The sequence below is a fragment of the Halyomorpha halys genome, unplaced genomic scaffold (assembly GCF_000696795.3).
Source record: "Halyomorpha halys isolate HHAL.00 unplaced genomic scaffold, Hhal_1.1 Scaffold749.1, whole genome shotgun sequence".
Lineage (NCBI taxonomy): Eukaryota > Metazoa > Arthropoda > Insecta > Hemiptera > Pentatomidae > Halyomorpha > Halyomorpha halys.
In genome coordinates this window covers 597,662-618,594 of record NW_027116653.1, presented here as the reverse complement: position 1 = coordinate 618,594, position 20,933 = coordinate 597,662, and the positions used below count along the sequence as shown (strand labels likewise).

Here is a 20,933-nt window from a genome sequence, read left to right as displayed (position 1 = left end):
ATTGAAGTAATAATAAAATAATTATACATTAGGACCTACAAACAATATTAACATTCAGTCTTGGGAACTGCCGCCCTCATATGGAAGGTAAAAAAGGGTCTTCACGAGATCTATTCATTATTGAAAAAAAAAAAAAGTGTTGAAAAAATAAATTATTAATGAAGTATTTAAAAATATCAAGCCAATTGTTTTCTTTCCTAACAAAACTGGAAGCCTTTTCAAGGATTATCAAACGCCTTCATAAAATATTTAGAAACATTTACGAACAAATCATATTCATCATTTTTGGATGATACAGATAATTAGTACAAAGTTTTAGGTCTTCCAAGTTTCAAGAGGGAGATGGGATGCCTCATGTGAAAGTGTTCCAAAGATAGCGGCAGGCCTCTATATTTAGTAGGTATGTCTCATAGCATGGAGTGTGGGGGTGAATCAATAATCTATTATATGATAATGAAATATCTTACAACCAAGATGATTAAACAATGAACTGCATCATTGAAATAAGTAATAATAAACTAATACAATACGGACGTTCGATTGAGAATCAAAGAGCTAGAAGAATAATAGACTTCAAAATTTAGATTGAAACAAAAGAAAGCGAAAGAAGAAAGGATGTGAAGAGCTTCCGAAAAGGTCACATTAAAATGTATAGACATTCATAAGTAAATAATTTCACATAAGTATTAGGCTCTATGAGCTACGATCTAATATTCATGGAGTGGACAGTGGGAAATCAAAAGGAAAAGGAATATAGTGAAGTTGGTTTGATTCTTAAGTATAAGATGAAAAAAACTAAGGAAGATTTGCTGACGAAGGGCTGGGTAATGGCTCATTCATGCAAGCAGATGAAGACAACGTGAAGATAACAAGCCGAGGTCGAAATAGTTCGTTGGAAAATATTCATTCCAGTTTGCAACTAGCAAATGAAAGTTTCAAAAGTTCGCTGAGTTTCAGATGGACCTTTATTCAATAAGGATTCATAACGTCATTTTTTAATGAAATTACGAGAGACGTAAATAACACAACATATATTATTAGCAGGGATAGTATAAGCTTGAATACTCCTATTAAATACCTTTAAATTCAGACCAAACACATCAAGTAAATTTTCAACATAAGGTCGATCTATAGTGTAGAAATTCTCGTCATGTTCACTCAATGTGCATGTATAAATAGTAGCACTCATTTCCACCTAACACAGGCTCGACTCGTTCTGCCCCATGCCTGTATAAATAAACCTTTAAGCCAACCTCACGTCACCTAACCAAGCTTTTTTTTGTGTTTACCTGCTTCCCGGCTTTTTCTGACCTACGGAGTGTTAGTCACCAGGCTACCAACTTATTCTAACGAGATGGAAAGGTCAAGTTGTCATTCCACGATGCTTTCAAGGAATAAAAGTCAACATGCCCAGGCCAGAATCGAACCGGCGCCGCTGCAGACTAGAAGCTGCTACGGTGACGCCTCAACACACATGTAACTTTGGCTACAACGGCACCAAACAAAGTTAAAGAAACTTCTAGAAAAATTTACAACAATAGGAACTTCATTGACTACTTTTAAACTCATTCGAATCCCGACCATATTGGACAACTGTCCAAGTGAAGGAACTAAGAGGGAAGCAATGAATTATTATATAAATATAATAGTTTGTTGCTTGGTATATAACAGTCAACAGTTTGGTGTCAATTAGTGATGAGCGATCAGCTCATGAAATGAACTATTTCTTAATTCTTTTCACAGAATTACTAATTTTTCAATGAATCACGATTGAACCCTTCCCTTTCACCTGTCGAGGTCGCTGTGTATAATTATATACTTCTTACTCCAATTGAAGATGTAAGGTAATTTAAATCAAAAGGCCTACACCATGCCTGTCCTTTAGGTTAGGTACCTGGTTAAGAGATGAATTTATAGGATGAGTTTTACAGGTATTAGCTATAAATCCTTGCAGGATGGAGCCTTCACTCCCTATTGAATCTGCATATGGTTGTTATGAGAATGACAAGTCCTATCTGTAAGGATTATAACCTGTATAGAAGCTATTTGAAGTTAATACCAATGGGAGAAAAGTATGAGGGTAGAGGAGAGATCCAGAGAAGACATAAAGGTGAAACATACATTTCCAATAAATAACACTGGAATGTACTGATTTACCATGTATATTATTACTCACTACCTCCTAAAGAGGTTATAGCCCTGAAGGGGATATTCACACTTTACTACTAATCACCACTTTAATACTTTAAATACAACTTTAATACTTTTTTACTTAATCAACACTCTGGGCTACTATAAGCCGTTAGCTTTCACTGGATGAGAAGATTTTATTGAAACATTTATTTAGTCAAATAATATATTTAGAAATATAATAAATAGTTATATACTAGTCAAGTTCAATTACTATTATAGTGCTACCAATGGGTAGTTTCTCTGCTTGCCTGTATCACTCCATAATAACATACATCAAATTTACTAAACATATAATGATGTACAGTAGTAAATTCCAATACAAATAAAAAAAAAAGTTAAATTGCTGAAAAGAAACAATACACATTTCAATATGTGATGTTTGCCTGAGGACTGTAGTAATTCCCATTGCCACAGCTAGGTAGCTCCATGTGAGTTCGTAACAGTCAAACGGCAACTCCAGCTGTGATCGACAGATCGAAGCAAGGTCGATGAACCCCTTTCTACCTACCACCTGTCCTACTCTTGGAGTAGTTCCATTGATGAATCATGAAAATGATCCAAGGAAAGCAAATGAATCCTTGCTGTTTGTGGTGAGCAAGACCTAAGGATTCACTCTTTAGGGTGAGTGAATCCTAGTTTAACTTTCAGACCTGTGCCAAGTCACACAGAACTAGGAAATAATTAAATTGATATAGTAGAATGAGACTATCAACTAAATTGTGTTCACTGGAATCAGAGTGATTGTGTTCCTCTTATTTTTCAGAAACATATAATCTGCATTCAGGGACATCACTGTCAAAAGGGAGGTTATCCCAATTAAGAAAATAAAAGAAGCACTAAAACAAGGGAATCAGTTTGTCAATTTAGGCTTCAATATTTTTTAATATTTCATGAAATGTTTCCACAAATACCAAAGTATATATATTGTAATCAAATCATGTTTCATCTCTTGGCTTCACATCTAATTTCAGGAAGAAAAAGTGGTCAAAAAGCAGAGAAATTCAAGATGCATATGTTGAAATTGTGAATTGATTAATTACTCGTATATACACCAACAACTTCGGAACTAAAACAATTAAATCTGATACATTTTTATATAATTTTTTTTAATGCTAATCTAATAAAATTTAAGATCTATTTGCGAATTTTATTTTGTTAAAATCTAATTAAGGAAGAATTTGAAAATTTGGGGGTCTTTGTTTTCAAAATATTTTTATTCTCAATGAAATTACATAAAACTTACTTATATTACTCATATATAATACAAATATTATAATAGATTAAAGATGATATTACATTTAGGAACTCTAATTTGAGCAAAGCTCACGTTTACTTAAATTCTTATTTCAATATTTCCCAATATCTGTTAAGGAAGTAATTAGAAATATTTTTTTTTTAACTTATAGGAAATTTAATTTTCTACAAGAGTGTAATCTGGTATGAAGATAAAAGTTATTAAAAATAAACTGACATCTAAGGTTTTTTAAATATTGATGTCCTGGTATCTTAGTAGTTTTGTGAAAAGTTGCAACATGTTACATATAAGAACACTCCTCGACATTGATGATAATGTTGATTTTTCTAAAATGCACTGAAAGCAAGTTAAAGAGGAAACCCTCCCCCCCCCAAAAAAAACGTTCTTTTTCTAAGCGTTTTTTTAAGATGGTGGCAGTCTCACAAATACTGGGACATCAAAAACTTAGGCTTCCCACAAGAGGGTCAATACATAGAACATACGCCATCTTTGCTACACCTTTTGTTTTTAAACCCAAAATACTATCTCTACTATGCTAATACCCATACATAATAAAGATGAAATGAATATACAAAAATGGAATAATAATCATCTCTAAAACAACACAAGATATAATTTCACCTTAATTATAATTTGAGCAATTATAATTAAGTACTGACATTAGTTCATTAAAATAAATGTAATAATATTAATAAATAGTTTAATTACCTGCTCTTTTTAAGATGTCCAAGACCCAAAGCTGCCCAACTGAAAAACAAACAACTCATTACTGAAATTTTTACGAAATCTAATTCTTTCCTCCCTTATTATCTATTTTTTCTTCATTATTGAATTAAATTTATAAATTTTCAATAGAATAATGTATTCCAAATAACAGCAGAAATTGTTTTTAAGCGATTGTAACTTAATTATTAGTTTATTTTGTGGTCTAGTTTGTTGTTTATTCAGAAATTAAGGCGTAAAACCTACCAGTCATCAACGCCAATATGTTATTCATGCATACACTTAGTGTTCAATTATATAAATGAAAAAAAATACATATATATGTATAAAATAGATAGATAAAAATACTACAAAATACATAATATATAAAAACCCAAATATATAATATATAAAATATACAAAAAATACATAATATATAAAAAAGCATATATATACACACACACATACACATATACATATACATACACACACATACATTCAGAAAAGACATAATCTTATTTAAATATGTTTCCCCATTTCCCAAGGCCTCTGATATATTTATAGGTATAATTTTTCCATTGTCGTTCAAAATTTGTATGAGTTCTAAAACACAATGAAGTCGGGGGTGTTCCGGATAAATGCTCTTCAAGGCTTTCAGGACACTCAGTGAGTGTTGTGGTCTTGACTTACTAACAAAATATTTAAAAAGTAAATAATTGGTGCATTTTTAAGACTCCATTTACTTAACTTTGGTATGTTCATCAAAATTGCTGATTCTTCTACGTAATTAAATTTTGATTTTTTTTTTCTATTACAGAAATTGATTGTAAAATGTAAAATATGCAGTGAGTTCACTGAAAATCGTTTAACATCTATAATTAGGAGCTCCTTTTAGTTGATAAGTCATCAATGGAGATGGGTCCAATATTTTAATACTTAAAGCACCATAATATTATCTCTAGCTATATATATTTTATTTTATATTGTTTCATTTTTTTATCTGTATTCATCTTCTATTTATTATTTCTTTTCAACTTAGATACTAGCATCGTATTAGTCAAGATCTAGGCAACTCCTAACAAGCCATGTTATCCGTCTGGATTGCAACAAATTAACATTTTTTTAAAAAAATATTGAACATTCAAAGTGAGCTGGTGATGCTCTCCTTGATGATGCCATCTCCTAAGAAACACACTTCCCTTCAATTTGTAAAAAGTAAGATAGTTACTGAGCCTCAAGTTAGTGAATGGTTTTACTTTTTCTATTGCATCCATCATGAAACGTCAAAGAGAATCCCTATTTTTTATTACAAGGTTTTATAACAAAAATTGCCCTTTAACTCTGTTCATATTTGAAGTCATGACATTATAATATGATAATGAATATTAATATTAGTCTTTTGCTATCAGCCAGATCAAAAAAATACCCACATCAAAAATTGTTTTCTCATTATGTACATGTATGTTGCCTAATTTAAATAAATAATAACATTTATATATATGAGTGCTTGACCAGCACATCTCTTTATATCCAATTTTTTTAATAAATAGATGAGGATTATAGAGATTTTTATAAATAACCCAGTTTCTCTCCATTATTCTTGGGATAAAGCAATTTTTTTTTTATTAGTGCTCTAACTCTTGACTTGTATAAGGTTACACACAAGATCAATGAGCTAATTTTTTTTTTTTACTTACAGCCATAGTATTGAGAATACATTAATAATAAAATATGACTTAGAATATAAATTACCGTAGATAAATCTATAAAATTAATGTACTTTTCAGAAAAAAATATATTCAATTTCTAGATAAGATAGATGTAAAATTAAATAAAATATGATAGAAAATGTGATAAATTAGTAATATATTTATCAAATGAAGCATTTAAGGAGTTTTTTATATTATTAAAGAATTTTTTTGGTAGGAATACAGGAAAAAAATATATAGAGAAGATATGGATTTCTATGAAGGGGACCAGGAATACCCGCTTATCAAAAAAAAATAAACAACACTTTGTATATTCCAAATAAATACACTTAATAACACTTCTGAACCACACCAAAGTTAGTAATAAAAACTAAGCTAGATTCATACACTTTTACACAGATAAGAGGTAAAAAACAAAATCTAGACCACTACACTGAATGTATAAATGAAAACATATAAATGATACCATTATAACAACTACTCATAATACTATGTTGTGCAAAATTCAAGCTGACAATCTAAGATAAATTCACTAACACAAAAATACATGAAAAATTGACTGATTAAATTAAGGTATACAGTAGGTATACCTAATACCTAAATTAAGGTATATCCTAATCGTAATAATGATCAATTTTTTTTAGGTATACAGACATTGAAAACCAATCATAATTGTTGCAATAATCAACTAAGTTTATTGAAAAAAAGAAATAATTTAGACTAATCAACTAATGTTAATACGCTTCAATATGTAATGGATTCTAAAGATTTTTTATGCCTACTAACAATAACATAAAACTGAAGTATATAAAATGTACAAAATAAGTTCAATGATTATCAAAATATTTCTCAAGTATTTTCAATTTTACATTTTGAGTAATTACATAGTAAGTATGTTCAATACAAAATCCAGTTTATATAGCAGAAAATGATTCTAAATACAAGCAATTTGTAAATGGTTATTCTCAAAATAAAAATCATATAAATAAATATATATGGAATTATGTAACTTAGGACTTTATATGCATAAGAAACATGTGTTATAAATACTACAATTGATTCAGTTGTATGAAAAATTTCAGTATAACTCTTCACGGAAATTCAAATATATTTATTTTTCTAATCAATAATTAACGGTTGGTTTTATTACAAAAATAAAAACTATATTTCATGAAATTTGCAGATTTCCAATAAACCGTTTCAGAAGAAGAGAATACAACAGTAAATTTTAATAGATTGATTTGTAATAGAATTAAAATCAAGATAACCAAAATATTTTCAAAAACATTCAAAATCAAGCCATAGTTATTTTTTGTTAAAATTAATTTCTTAAGTAAAAAAGAAACTGAAAAAAAATTATATCTACAAATTTTGGAACAAAGAAATGAAAAATTGAATAAGTTTTAAGTTTTTTTTCAATTTACACCAATTCATGGAAATATGTACATAAAATGATCACAGATCTTTTGAAATGACAAGTTTTGATGAATTGTTTCCCATTTAAAAAATCAATCATTGTATTAGGACAAAGTCAAATAGTAATTTAATAAACAACTAGCTAATCTCTTAAAAGCTAATTCTTTCTATACAGAAACTGTAATCTTAAGTACATTTACCTGAAATAGATAATTAATATCATGAACATTCAATAATAAACTGTAATTAGGGGCATAGCAGCGTGAATACCAAAAGTTTCAAGAAAAACTGGTGACTGTAACTAGACTTTGTTCCAAACATTGAGAATACTACAACCAATAATTTAATCACTTTTAATTCAATCGATTTTGTTCTAACTCTAGCAATAAACCAGTTTCAACTATCAGGAATCAGTTATGTCTTAGATTACATTGTAAATGTTTGCAATGAATTTCTAAAAATCTCAAGAGAAAAAATTAAGTACCTAATAATCTTAGACTACTAAGCAATTATCAGCAGTTTAATACTAAACATGCAAATTTAAAAAAATTAATTACTGAATTGATTAGAAAACTCATTATACTTTAATTTCTTTCTTAATAATAGCAGTTTTCATAATTATCAGGATGATTACTAATCCCATTATATTAATTTTTATTAGATGAAAAATGAACTTGCTAGAAGCATGAAAATGCAATTAATTCATAAGTAAAATCCAAAATGATAAAAAAATATCACAAAAGCATTGTAATAACAATTAATGATAAATGGAGATAAATTTTTTACTTTTCATAATAATATCTAATGCTGGGGGGCGAACATTTAAATGAAATCTAAAAGTCCGGAACTCGTTACAAACACATAATAGTGACAATCAGCTTACACACAACTGAAAAACTAGAAAATGAACTTAATTACACTCAAAGAAAATATTTTCAACAAAAATTTAGGCTATACTACTTATATAGCGGGAACTACAGCATTTGTACCAATACCACCAAGCAAAATAATCATGCGATAATAACATCATTGGATTTTAAATAGCTTTAGGTTAAATCAATGAAAAGAAAGTAATTTGTGATTTTTTATTGTTGCGAAAACACAATGTTACTTTATCAATGCCTATCACTAAATTTATTACAAGTATACGCGATTCAGGTTTTTATATCAATATGAACGTTATTAGATCGATTCAAAACTTTTAAAAAGATCTAATAATTACCTCCATTTCTAGTAATAAGGTTCAAAAATATATAATTAAAATTTCGTTATAATCATAAGAGGTATACAAAGGGAATTAGGAAAGTTTTTCAATATAACATTTATTTTCTAGTTTTCCAAAATAGTTTATACTACACAAAATACTCTTCTAAACCAGTTTTCACAGAATCCTACCACGTTTTTTCTGCAATTTGTGCTCATTCAAGGTCCCAAGCCCTCAAAGGCTCTCATCTTTTGTGAAATCCCTCTCTTTCAGCTAGATCTGAGCTGTAGAGAGGGTACTCACAGTTATACCAGTTATAGCCAAATATTCTATGTAAACTTTAAAACTATATGTTGAAGCATTATCATGGTGGAGGAACCATGAACCCATTCTTGAATTTATCCGATGTTTTTGAAGAGCTTGCACCACTTAAGGTGACATTGCTCAGTGTGCCATCTGCTTATTACAGCATTCGTTTCTGACACCACTCGCTTCATAACACCCCTCATACTAAAAATATTGTCCCTATTCTCTTCTTAACAAAGCTGGATTTCCAGACAGTCGTGGAGGTATACTTATCTTCAAACACTTTACTATTTCCCACACTTTGTTCCGAGTGTAGTCGGGATATCATAGTAGGGAAGCCAAGTTTCATCCACTGTCACTAGACAGTTTACGTTAGAAGCTATTCAATTTTTGAAATTTTTCAGTATTTCACTGCACTATAAGACACGATTCGCTCTAAACTTCAATCAAACTATAAGATAGCCAAAGAACACTGTACAATCTAACTTAAGATCGCGCAGAATGTTAAGTAAGGCTGGAGCACTAGTATTAAATAGTAATAATTAATTTCAATATGTCAATGATGTATAATCCATACATATATTTATGTGTTGATAACTATGAAGAAATTAAACTTATTTAATAACTTTTTGGGTAATTTCTAAGTTATTTAATACACATAGAACAAAATAAATTGATTCACACGTTATTGATGAAAGTGACGTTGTTATGCAATAAAATTAAAGTTGTCATCGTTAAGATGTTTTTCTGGGCCTAGAGATATCCAAAATTTAAATCCCGCCCTGTTTACAAGGATCAAGAAAGAAATCATATTGAGTATGATCGCTATCGGTTCAGCTGTGTCGTTATAATAGTTCCGAGAACACAAAACCAACAAGTTCATCAGCAAAAGTATTAAATCACTCTTTTCTAAAAATAAATAAATTTTCATTATATTAACAAGTTTGGCTTCCACAAACGGAAGTCAGGAATATGTGTATTTATACAGTAAATGAAAAAAAAAAAATATGTCCTCAGAATCTAAAATTTTAGATATTAAGGAACAAATACGGTTCTATGTTTCCATGTCTAGTAAAATTGGTATTCGGCCATAATCGAAACTATTTTATCATTTTTTAAGGGATTGTATGGGTAGGTGTCTAGTTAGCTCCGAATCAATTTAATCGGATTCCATCCGCTCATTTTGATCTATTAACTAAACGTATTTTTCTGAATACATCTATATTTTGAAAATGGCTTGTCAGATCTGGCCCAAATGTGGGGAGAAGTTGGGGATAAATGTTGTCTGGTCTAAATAAATTTCATCAAATTCCATAAACTACTTATGCTTCACTATGTGCTGGAGCACTTTTATTTGCGTGAATGTTTCAAACATGTGAATTTTATTCCCAAAAGTCAAATAAAATATTCTCTAATCTAGAAATATAGATAATTAAGTTTATTTTTTTTTTTTACAAGAACGGGGAGGGACCGCTGTTTATTAAACAATTTAGGACTCTCACTTTTGCTATCATTATTATAAAACATGATTAGCCTCCCTAGACAATGTCATCACAACTTCAACCTAATTTTCAACTGGAAGCTAATGTGATATGCAACTTTTTATTAAGTTTGACATTATGTGTTAAAATGTAATAGTTCTTCTAGTACTTATTTCAAATAAAATCGTAAAAATTTCTTGCTGTAGTTCAGAAAAATTTACTTTATTACACAAAATGAACCAGTTCCTTGAAAAAGCCTGCCAGAAATGAGTATGAACAACATTTTATAGATTATTTTGCATTTTAAGGGACTAATAACATTAATAAGAGTTTATTACTAGCACTATTGTCAATTGCATTCAGTGTGGAATCCGAAATCATCTGAGTGGAAGGAGGAAGTACATTTTTCAACCAAATGAACTCTAAGATTTAAGTAAAGGATCACCAATCCTCCTTCCCTTCCTCCTCTAGAAAATTTAAAATATTAATGAAATGACTGAATGAAAACTTGAACTCTAACCCCCACTTTGGTTAGAACAGATTGGCTACCAGTAGATAACCACCTTCTCCCTCCCCATGTCAGAAATAACATGGTAAGAAGTAAAAAAAATTAGGCTGGAGTCAACTTAAGGAAAAATAATATTTTTTTTCTTGGACAATCTAAAGATGCTTTTTGTTGTCAGTTATCGATCATATGGATTTTATACCTTTACTTCAAATTTAATTTAGTCATCTTAAATTTATTTGGTAATCCACCTCATGGTGGATAATAATTCATCATATATATATATAAACCAAATAATTCATCATATATATATATCAATAATTAAAATATTAGAAAAATTTAAAGAGAAAAAGAAAGATGAGGAAAAATATTAATTGCATATCCAACTTAAAACTTTGAAATGGCATATATTTTACAGGACTATTTAATTAAACTATGTGTTATTTGTAAAAAGTTCTATAAAATTTACTACAGAGATTATAAGTAGAAAAAAAATTAAGGCTTATTACTTTTACATATTTATTTCATTTTAATATCATATATCAATGATCCAGACCAGTAAACAACCAACATCTTTTAAAAGGAAATATAAACAACCAGAAGCATTCATAAACTAAAATATCAAGCTAATAACATTAAGAAAACAAAAGCTAACCTGATTTATCAGGACTCAACCCAAACAATTCTCAATAAATCAATGATTTAATTAATACAAGCGTTTAGTATATTCTGTGATTTAAAAAAATATAATAACTTTGAAATTCACAATAACAAAATAACAGAAAAATACAATTGGTCAGTATTAACTTTTAACACGCTTATTATTATATTAATATTATACAATGTTTGATATCATGCAATTACAAAATATTTTCCATATGTTGTTAATAAGCGTCATAACTTTCTCAAAAATACATCAATAATAATAAGAAATAAACTTTGCTAAACATATATTATTAATAAACTTTATATAATTATCATACATATTATTATCATCACTACTAATTTATTAATCACAATATATTAATCCTATGCCACACAATCAAGTCATAATACAATACCATTTATTTCCAATGACGTAAAACAACAACAATTAAAATTTTATTCAATAAACATCCGAAAATACATGAATAAAAAGTTATATTGCTAGCTCATTATTGCCAAGGTTATGAAGATTCATATCTATTAAAAAAAAAAATTTAATAGAAAAACTTTACAAAATTGAACCATAAACTATATAGCTATTAAAGAATAAATAAATTCTTACTAAGCTTTACAGACTGAAAAGAAACAGAAACAATATTTTGGAAAAAACAATCAAATGATTTTCAATTCTAAAAATTTTTAATAAGATTACAAAGCCATATTAGTAGTTACTGATATTGCAGTATATATTTAAAAATATATCTTAGTAAAAGAAATGAAAAACTTATAATGTAGTGATTAGTCTAAAACTGCATATTATTTATTAAATGCAATAATTAATACTACAATACCAATTAACACAACATAAATGGTGTAAAGGCAGAAGGGGTAACCAACAAAACAAAGAAATTGATATTTTCTAGCAAAAGCAGTTCTTAAGTGGTAGTTCCTTCGTTTCACAATACCTCCCAAATATATTACTATATTTATCTATTTTGTTTACTTCAAACCCAGTATGAGATGTGAAAGAAATATTGCTTATGAATCCTTTTTTCTTAAAATCTTTATTTCTTCATTTTGGCACTTATTTCTTTCTGCCTTGACACCTTCAATATATGCCCTGAGCAAACATATGTATAAGAATAAAACATAACCAATGAAATATCTGGGAAAGTAAAATATAGAGAAGTCTAAGAGAGGTCCAACATTAAAGGTTTTTGGACCACAAAATACATTTAAGAAACAGCTAATTTATACATTATATTTTAAAGTAAGATTTACTCAAATAGTACTTAAATAATAATAATAGCACATATTTTTGACTAGGAAAGACTGATTTTTTCCAAAACCAATATCAAATTTAATCCATAATTTCTTTAAGAAAACAAAATATTTGTGATAAAAAAGTAAATAAATTAAAAACACCTTTAAGAATATGATATTCATCTAAGTTATCATAAAAGATATTACACTTAAAATAAAACAAATTTCTCAACTAAACATAAGTATAAAAATAAAGCTACTGTCATGAACCTGTAGACATTACACCAAAATCAAAGAGATTTTATGCAAATCAGGTATTCTCAAACCCCCATAATCAAAATAAAAAAAAACATTAAACATATTTCAAGACATTTAATTTTATATTTAGAATACAAATTTCAATAAATAACAAAACTGAGTTTAAAAAAAATAATAAAAAAATGGAAGTTTCTAGAACCCATAGTTTATTGATTAGTAGGTTAAATGGTTTATTGTAAAAAAGGAGTACTATAGCCACAATCAATTTCTCAAGGCCAAGAACATTTATTCACACTTTTAACCCTTAAATATCAAACAATTAAAGGAGGTGATAAAGAGAATTTTGTTTCTTAAAAAACATTAATTTACCATTAAAAGAACTTTGATCAAGAGCATTAAAAACTAAGATTTCTTTTCCAAGAAAAATATAAATCAAATGTTTCAATTATAAGAAATTTGCTCTGAAATAGTTTTAAGATGTCAAATATCATGATAAGATCATAAATTCCACAATGACAATCGAAGAAAATTATTTAAAATAGCTAAAAATAATTCTTAAAGAATCGTAGAAGATCACTCTTCAATTTCAAAAACCATTTTTATATTGTAATGAATTCCTTTGAATATGTAACATCCCTTATTGAAAATTTACCATTAATAAAATAAAAGAACATTGGACGGAAAATAACTTCAAACTGACATCTTTGGTAACTAATCCTCATTCAATCAATGTTATTTGAAAATAAAATACGGAAATCGCAACAAGAAACAAAAGAAGAAATGGTACAGATTAAGAAATACACACACAAAGAACAAGTACTATAAAAAAAAAAATAAAAAAAAGGTATATTTTCTTTTAGAAAGAAAACCAAATAACAATTTTTTTTAATCAAAGGGCAAAATTTAATACAACCAAAATGCAAATTAAACGATTTAATAACAATAACAAAAAAACACTTTCACTGAGAAAAGTATTAGAATGATATATAGGGCAAAACAGGTTAAAGAAACCTGAAAATTGCTCTAAAAGTGGAAGACATGAGAAATAAACAATAAAACAAAATATTCAACAACTGTTTACAATATCAAAAAATAAGCTAAAATATGTAGCAACACAGAATAATTGGATTTATAGAAATGAATAAAAATTAAATAGTAAACTGCTTTTCAACAAAGCCAAAATTATTTTAAGAAAATTAAAATATAAAAAATTAAAGAAAAACAATCTTTTTGATTTTAAAGTTATATGCAAAAACAAAGCATTTTGATTAGGGCTGAACTTTTTTTTTTTTATGTAGCCAGTCAAGATTTGTCTCTGCATACTGACTTGATAATCTGAAACACACAAATGGTTAGGTATTAGTAGCTAAAGTAATTATAAGAATTCTGATGATAAGAATATGAAATACTTCAAAGCAAACGAGACGAAATGTTATCTCAAACAGGAATAATTGAGATTTTGAATAATAAGGGAAGAAACTGCTAAATACCAGACCAGAAAACAAGTTCTTGGAGAAGTTGTTAGAATTTAGAGTTGTGATATCATGCTGTTACTGTTTGTTTGTTTTTTTTGTTCTTTGCAATGGCATACATTAATTTTTGGCATGAACTAAATATCAAATACAGACATTAAGGAGTTAAATATTGTTTGCTAAATTAGTTATTCCTAATTCAATGTGTTGAATCATATATCAGATATTTAATTTTCAAAATAAATGACTCCCACAAGCATCTTCAGTGAAACATGGAAGTTAGTTACATTGAGGGTTAATTAAGGGGATGGGAATGTTTCTTAAGGTTTTGAATCTGGTAACTGATAAGAAGAAAAAAAATCTGTACCATAACAAACCATGAAGGGTTTAAGGGTTCAGACCTTGGTTAGAATGAACTTGACTAAAAGTTATTCAAAGATCTGAACAGGAACACACCTGGGACCAAATTTTCTCCCCAACCTACTGAGGGATCAGCCACTCACTTTATAGGACCTCATGGTTGATCCACAGCTGATATAAGAAAATAAATAATAATCTGTCAGAGCCAGACAGGAAACTGAAAACCAGAGTTGGAAATCCAGAGCCTTAATGAGTTACCCTAATCCCTAACCGATAAGAAAAGATAATCTTTTTTGTTTGATTCTAAATTATTTTCTGGCACTTTTCATTAACTAACAACTGAATTTAGATTAATTTAATTTTCCAATGTTACAATAAGGTATACTGTAACTACCTTTAAGTTAGACATGAAGGTTTCTGAAATGGCAACATTCACTCAACATCAACGCATTATCACCGGTATCAAGTAATGCTCAACATCACATGAACCTTCATAAAAACTAAAGTGATGCTATAGCATTAAATTTCTGTATAAGTTATCTGTTTCCTAAGCAGAAATTTAGCATCGACTACAGACACAGTCAATTAAAGAAAACAAGTTTCAAAGACAGATATGAAAGAGTTAGGAATAAGTAACATGACTCTAAAGGAGAATGAACATAATTGTCAACTCCTCTAACAAGTTGAGGCTGTTAGTGAGCAAGAATAGGATGCCAACCAATATAAAGCATCGTTTCACATAACAGAAAATAAAAGTAAGTAAATGATAATTCAAAATTATGAAAGACAGGGATTTCTTCCTGTCTCTTGATTATTAAAATATGTTTATGTTTTTAGAAGATATCTAAAAAACAATGAGTACATAGAGCAAATCACTAAGAGCACCAACCTGCAAAGCAAGGCAAGAAAGTGAGGATCTTGGTGTAGGTAGCTCTCCAGCAAAAACCCATTTGTCTTCCACTGGATCATAGGCTTCTATTGATTGGTGATACTTATCCCAGCCTTCCTCGCCTCCCAGCACATATATCATCCCACCAATCACAGCAATACCTAAAAAATTTCACAATTAAGCTTTGCAAATATTTAAGGAATCTAAGTAATGATTCATAAGGAGGAAATCAGTATGAAAGATTGGTATAAAGGAGATTGTTGTACAGTGGACTCTCCCTAATCGACACCTAGCTAAACTGGATCATTCCATAATCTTAGCCATCTCTTTAAAAAAATAAAAAGCTTTAATTTTATGTTAGGAAAACATATTTAATGTATTTTTTTGGTTCTGTTTGAATTTTCACATTCTACTACTGAAATAAATGCGGCCAAAGACCTTGAAAAAGATAATTTCAAGTTCTAGATTAATGGAAATTTCAGATTATTTCACAAGAAAACAACTATGATTGTAAAAATATTTGTCAGTATATACATTTATAATTTATATATAGGGAGATGGTCAGGGTTGCGGTCAAAAGAGAAATAAAAATAGTTTACAACTATTTATTTTCCAACGTTTCGCCCCACTTTGCAGGGCTTCATCAGGGCTGTCCAAATAAATAAGTTTAACAGCTCTGTTAACTGTTCAACTTATTTATTTGGACATCCCTGATGAAGCCCTGCAAAGTGGGGCGAAACGTTGGAAAATAAATAGTTGTAAACTATTTTTATTTCTCTTTTGACCGCAACCCTGACCATCTCCCTATATATCAATTTTTACAGTCAACTATACATACATATATTTATAATTTATGTTTTTAAATTTATTTTTTATTTATGAAGTGACTTTTTTTTCCCGTTCGGTAATCCAGTTTTCACTAATATGAACTCCCTTGGTTTTGATTGATGTGAGTTCACTGTACTTTGGCCATTGACGGAGCCATTCCCACAAAGAGACTCACAGTAGATTAAAGTGTTAAAGACTGAAACATAAGTTCTGTTCCCTGAAGATTTTCTCAGGATTAAGGGGAGGGAACTAACGATTTGCAGTATTATTAGTAAACCACTTATAAATGATAATTTATTTTTGATATTTTGCTTTCAAAATGTGCTGTTTTTGTGTCAATATTTATTCTAAAAATTCAATATGGTTGAATACCAAAATATCTCTTCTAGCATAACAACAATTGGCAGGTGTTTAATAACTCATGGACCAACAAATGGATGAAAAGCGAAATCACACAAGACTATCAATAAGCAAGTTTTTGTGTGACATAGACAACATGCATAGTGATTTCTTCTCAGTGAGCCGGGCCTAAACATCATCATTAAAAAAACCAATTAAATAACATTGAAAAACATGGATTAGATGAAAACTTAAGTAGATATAGTAAACAAATTTATGTCTATAAGATCATCATCAATAAATCTATTTCTTTAAGCTTAAAGACTGTAACTTCAGGAGAGTTCAGAAAGAGACAAAGCACAGATTCAGACAGATACTTAATTAATCAATTATACAAAGTAATATTATTATTATAATTTGGAACCTATGAACCATTGAAATAGTAAAAAAACAAAATGGATAACAGAAAAAACATAAGCATGGTTAAGTAGTAATAAGGAAAGTAAATTACCAGGCCTGTATCTCTTTTCAAGCATTGATGCTCTCAATTCCCAAGTATTTGTTTGGGTGTTAAACCGTTCACAACGATTTGTATTCTCAGTTGACGCATGCCAGCCACCTAGTAATTTTAGCATTTTTTAAAACAAATAATGCACCAAAAGCACAGTGAGTTATAACCTATAATATTAATCCTTATATTGATACTAAAATATCTTCTAGATGGAAAAAAAATTCTAAAAAGTACATAATGATAAACTTTAAAAACTAATTCATAAGAGTGCTATATACCAATAATACTACAAACAAATCTTAAAACCAAGCAAGTTTAAATATACCTTTAATTAAGTCAATATTCACAATACTGCAAAACAAAGGAAGCACTAGCTCATAATATATAGTATCTGGCATTTATTACAAATTAAAGTTTTGGGTAATGCCAGTAAGTTCTTTAATATTATTTTTATACTAATTTAATAATTTATACTAATTAAATTCTTCAACAGAATTTTTATAAAACTTGTATTTCTAAATGAATAATGTTGGTATTCATTTTAAGTGACTCCTCGTTAAAGGAAAAACATTATAAATGTTTAGTAAGAAATTAATTTCAGTTTGCACCAGTAGATAACATTATGTTTGTTTTGTTATTATTTTGTCACCATCCCTAACCATCCAGACACAGATAACACCATAACAGACACTTTTTACATGGAGTGCAAAAATAAGCATGCTTGACACATTTTAATTTGTATTTTCATAAAGACAAGAAAACAACTGAGACTCATAAAAAGATTTGTGAAGTTTATGATGTTGATTGTTTAACAGAACACACGAGTCAAAATCGGTTTGAAAAATTTTCTCTGAAGGATGACCAATATTCTGGTTGCTCTTCTGAAGTTGATGATGACAAAGTGAAAGCTATAATTGAATTGAATCAACATATAACTGTCCAAGAGATAGCAAAACAGTTACACACAACTTAAAATCAAATATATCTTGAACTTGTTAAGAAGCTCGATGGATGTTTGTGTTTCAACAGAATGCAATCCTGCAATGAATACACATTTCAAACAGAATGCAAGCCACCCTTTTTTGAAACAAATTATCACTGGAGATGAAAACAGGACCGTCTAAAGTAACATTTATTGAAAACGATTATGGTCCAAGCATTATTAACCAGCACAAACCATATCAAGAGCGGTATTGCATAAAAAAAATGAATTAATTAATTAAAAGATCACTTTATCAAATTGATGGGGTTATGCCGAATACCTTGTATTCAATACTTTCAGTTGCTTTCTAGGAACCGAATAATGAACTTGATGTTTACTACCAACAACTTATGAAATTTGAGGAAGCAATGAAAGAGAAAAGGCCAATTGAAAAGGAATAGTATTCCACCACGATAATGTACATATTTTTAGCAACACACTTAAAATTATTGGAGCTTGATTGGCAAGTAATCTCGTATTCCCCAACCTTGCACCATTGGATCATCATTTCTTTCAAAGTTTACAAAACTTTTTAAATGGTAAAAATTTCAGTAATAACGATGATTTCAAGTTCTATGGCTACATGAAGTTACAAGAAAGATAATAAAAGGCTATTGAACAGAATGGGAGATATTTGATAGATTAAAGTTAATTTTTTTTTTTTTACAGAAACAAATAAGTTCCATTTCACATTCTATCTATCAGTTGGCACTACAACCCTGCAATGGGTCCTGGCCTCCTCTATGAGCCTCCATCATTTGGCTCGGTTTTGGGCTGCTGCCTTCCAATTTTAGACACCAAGCAGATCTTGTACCATGCCATCCATCCACCGGAGCTTGGGCCATCCAACTCTTCTTGGACAATGGATTTCCTCTGCCATGACTCTTTTAGGCATTTCGTCGGGACTCATCCATGCAACATGCTCTACCACTCAAGGCGTCCCAGCCGAACAAAGATCATAACGTCTATATCTTGGAGCAGCAGATAGAGTTCCTTATTTCTTCTTCTTCTCCAGCCTTACCGGCCCATAGATTCTTTGAAGGATTATTTGTTGCTGTGACCTGTTATCCAAGGCAAGTAAACTCCTCCACTCTCTCAAAGATACAGCTTCCAACGACAATCTGTCTTTCCTGAGGTGTGGCTTCTCCGGTGTACATATATTTTTTTGGTTTGCATTAATAGCTAGACGTATGCATGCAGCAGCTCTCTGCAGACTCAAGAAAGACTCAGTAAGAGCAGTAAAAGATCGTGTCACTATATCAAGGTCATCCGCATAACCGAGCAGTTGGACTGATCTATTGAAATGGTGCCATTATTCTGGATACCTGTTTCTCTTACTACTTTTTCCAGCATCAAATTAAACAGAAGGCACGCTAGAGATCTAGAGATCAGAGGCTCATGCAGTGTTCTAACTATATAAGCTTGGAAAGAGTTGCAAATATCAGGGTCATGCAACTTCTGGACAATCCACTTGTTATTCTTTTCTTGCTTCTTATATCTTGCATTAGTGATTCTTGCCCTGATTCATGCTATCACTAGGAAGTGGTCACAATCAATGTTAGCTCCTCTAAAGGTTCTTAAGCTCAATAAGTTGGATCTATGGTGTGCACTTATTAAGAGATGGCAGATGGTAAGGGGATCTCCATGTCACTTTGTGTATCCTGTGGTGGCGATATAGTGTGGTTGACTTTTCTGTTGGGGCATGGCAACTGATTATGGAGTAGTTGTAGAAGGTTCCCTCGATCCTTGTAATGCAGATACTTTCATTTATATGATTGAATCTAATGACATTCTGTTACATTCGCCCTTCCACAATAAAGCCGGTTCTAAAGCTATGGTTTCTCAGGTGAAAGCTGTAGTAAATTGTATATAGTCTTTTTTCAATGATCCCGCTTCCAGTCCTTCGAATTTCTTGGATAGCAGCTATGTCATATCTATACTTGTCCAGTTCATTCAGGAAGATACAATGTCTTCTGGGTCTGTATAAAGTTAAAATGTTCCAAAAGGCTAAACAAAAATCTATTTGACGGTTTCCATGTCGGTTAACATGAGGGAGTTCAGCATTATCTCGTTAAGGTCTCATGATGTAGAGGTTTCAGAGGTGAGGGTTATCAGACCTCGCCCTCCTAGTCAGGTGGAGGAGCTGCCTTCTCTAAGCCTACTAAACTGCTTCCCCATCCGGGGCAGCTTCCTAAGGGAGGTGACCCTAGAGTATGCAGTGTATGTGACCTTGGTCTGTAGTATGGGAGTGTGGGGTGTATGTAGTATGATGTATATAGTGGTACTGTGAGTAAACGTCGGTGTACTGTTCTCCCAACCTGGAGGGCAAGTGGCTGTCTGCAGTTTAATGACTGAGCGATGGGGCCACCACCTCCCTATGCCACATCTATTTCATATTAAAAAAGCAAAATTACTTTCTTGCCAACCTATATATTGTAATATGCTCTTTTTTAGTGAATAGTATATTTTGATGTTAAAAGGGTTTTGATATGTTTTATTTTATGTATAATTTTAATATTGCTATTTGTTATTTTAAATTATAAAGCAAGCTAACCAGTTTTCTTTGTCTAAAAAAAATACGTTATTTTTTAAAAACAAGAAAGATGGCGGTGCAC

General features: G+C 30.0%; 1 protein-coding gene and 1 long non-coding RNA gene across 6 annotated transcripts in view; both read right to left on the bottom strand.

Annotated features, from left to right (window-relative positions):
- Positions 1–3,140: 3,140 nt before the first annotated feature.
- LOC106685856 (uncharacterized) lies at positions 3,141–7,743 on the bottom strand. The gene is made up of 3 exons (XR_001343907.3): positions 7,476–7,743; positions 4,157–4,195; positions 3,141–3,259 (listed from the first exon to the last, which is right to left on the bottom strand). It is a non-coding gene; the product is annotated as an uncharacterized lncRNA (long non-coding RNA).
- A 5,293-nt stretch (positions 7,744–13,036) lies between these two features.
- The window catches only part of LOC106685866 (kelch-like protein 17), a 24,869-nt gene continuing 16,972 nt past the window's right edge, over positions 13,037–20,933 (bottom strand). For all 5 annotated transcript variants that reach the window (XM_014428840.3, XM_014428838.2, XM_014428836.2 and 2 more), the window contains 3 exons: positions 17,337–17,444; positions 15,659–15,819; positions 13,037–14,272 (listed from right to left, as the gene is read on the bottom strand). In XM_014428840.3, the coding sequence (XP_014284326.1) occupies positions 14,240–14,272; positions 15,659–15,819; positions 17,337–17,444 (302 nt within the window). In that variant the 3' untranslated portion in view covers positions 13,037–14,239. The remainder of the gene's footprint in view (positions 14,273–15,658; positions 15,820–17,336; positions 17,445–20,933) is intronic.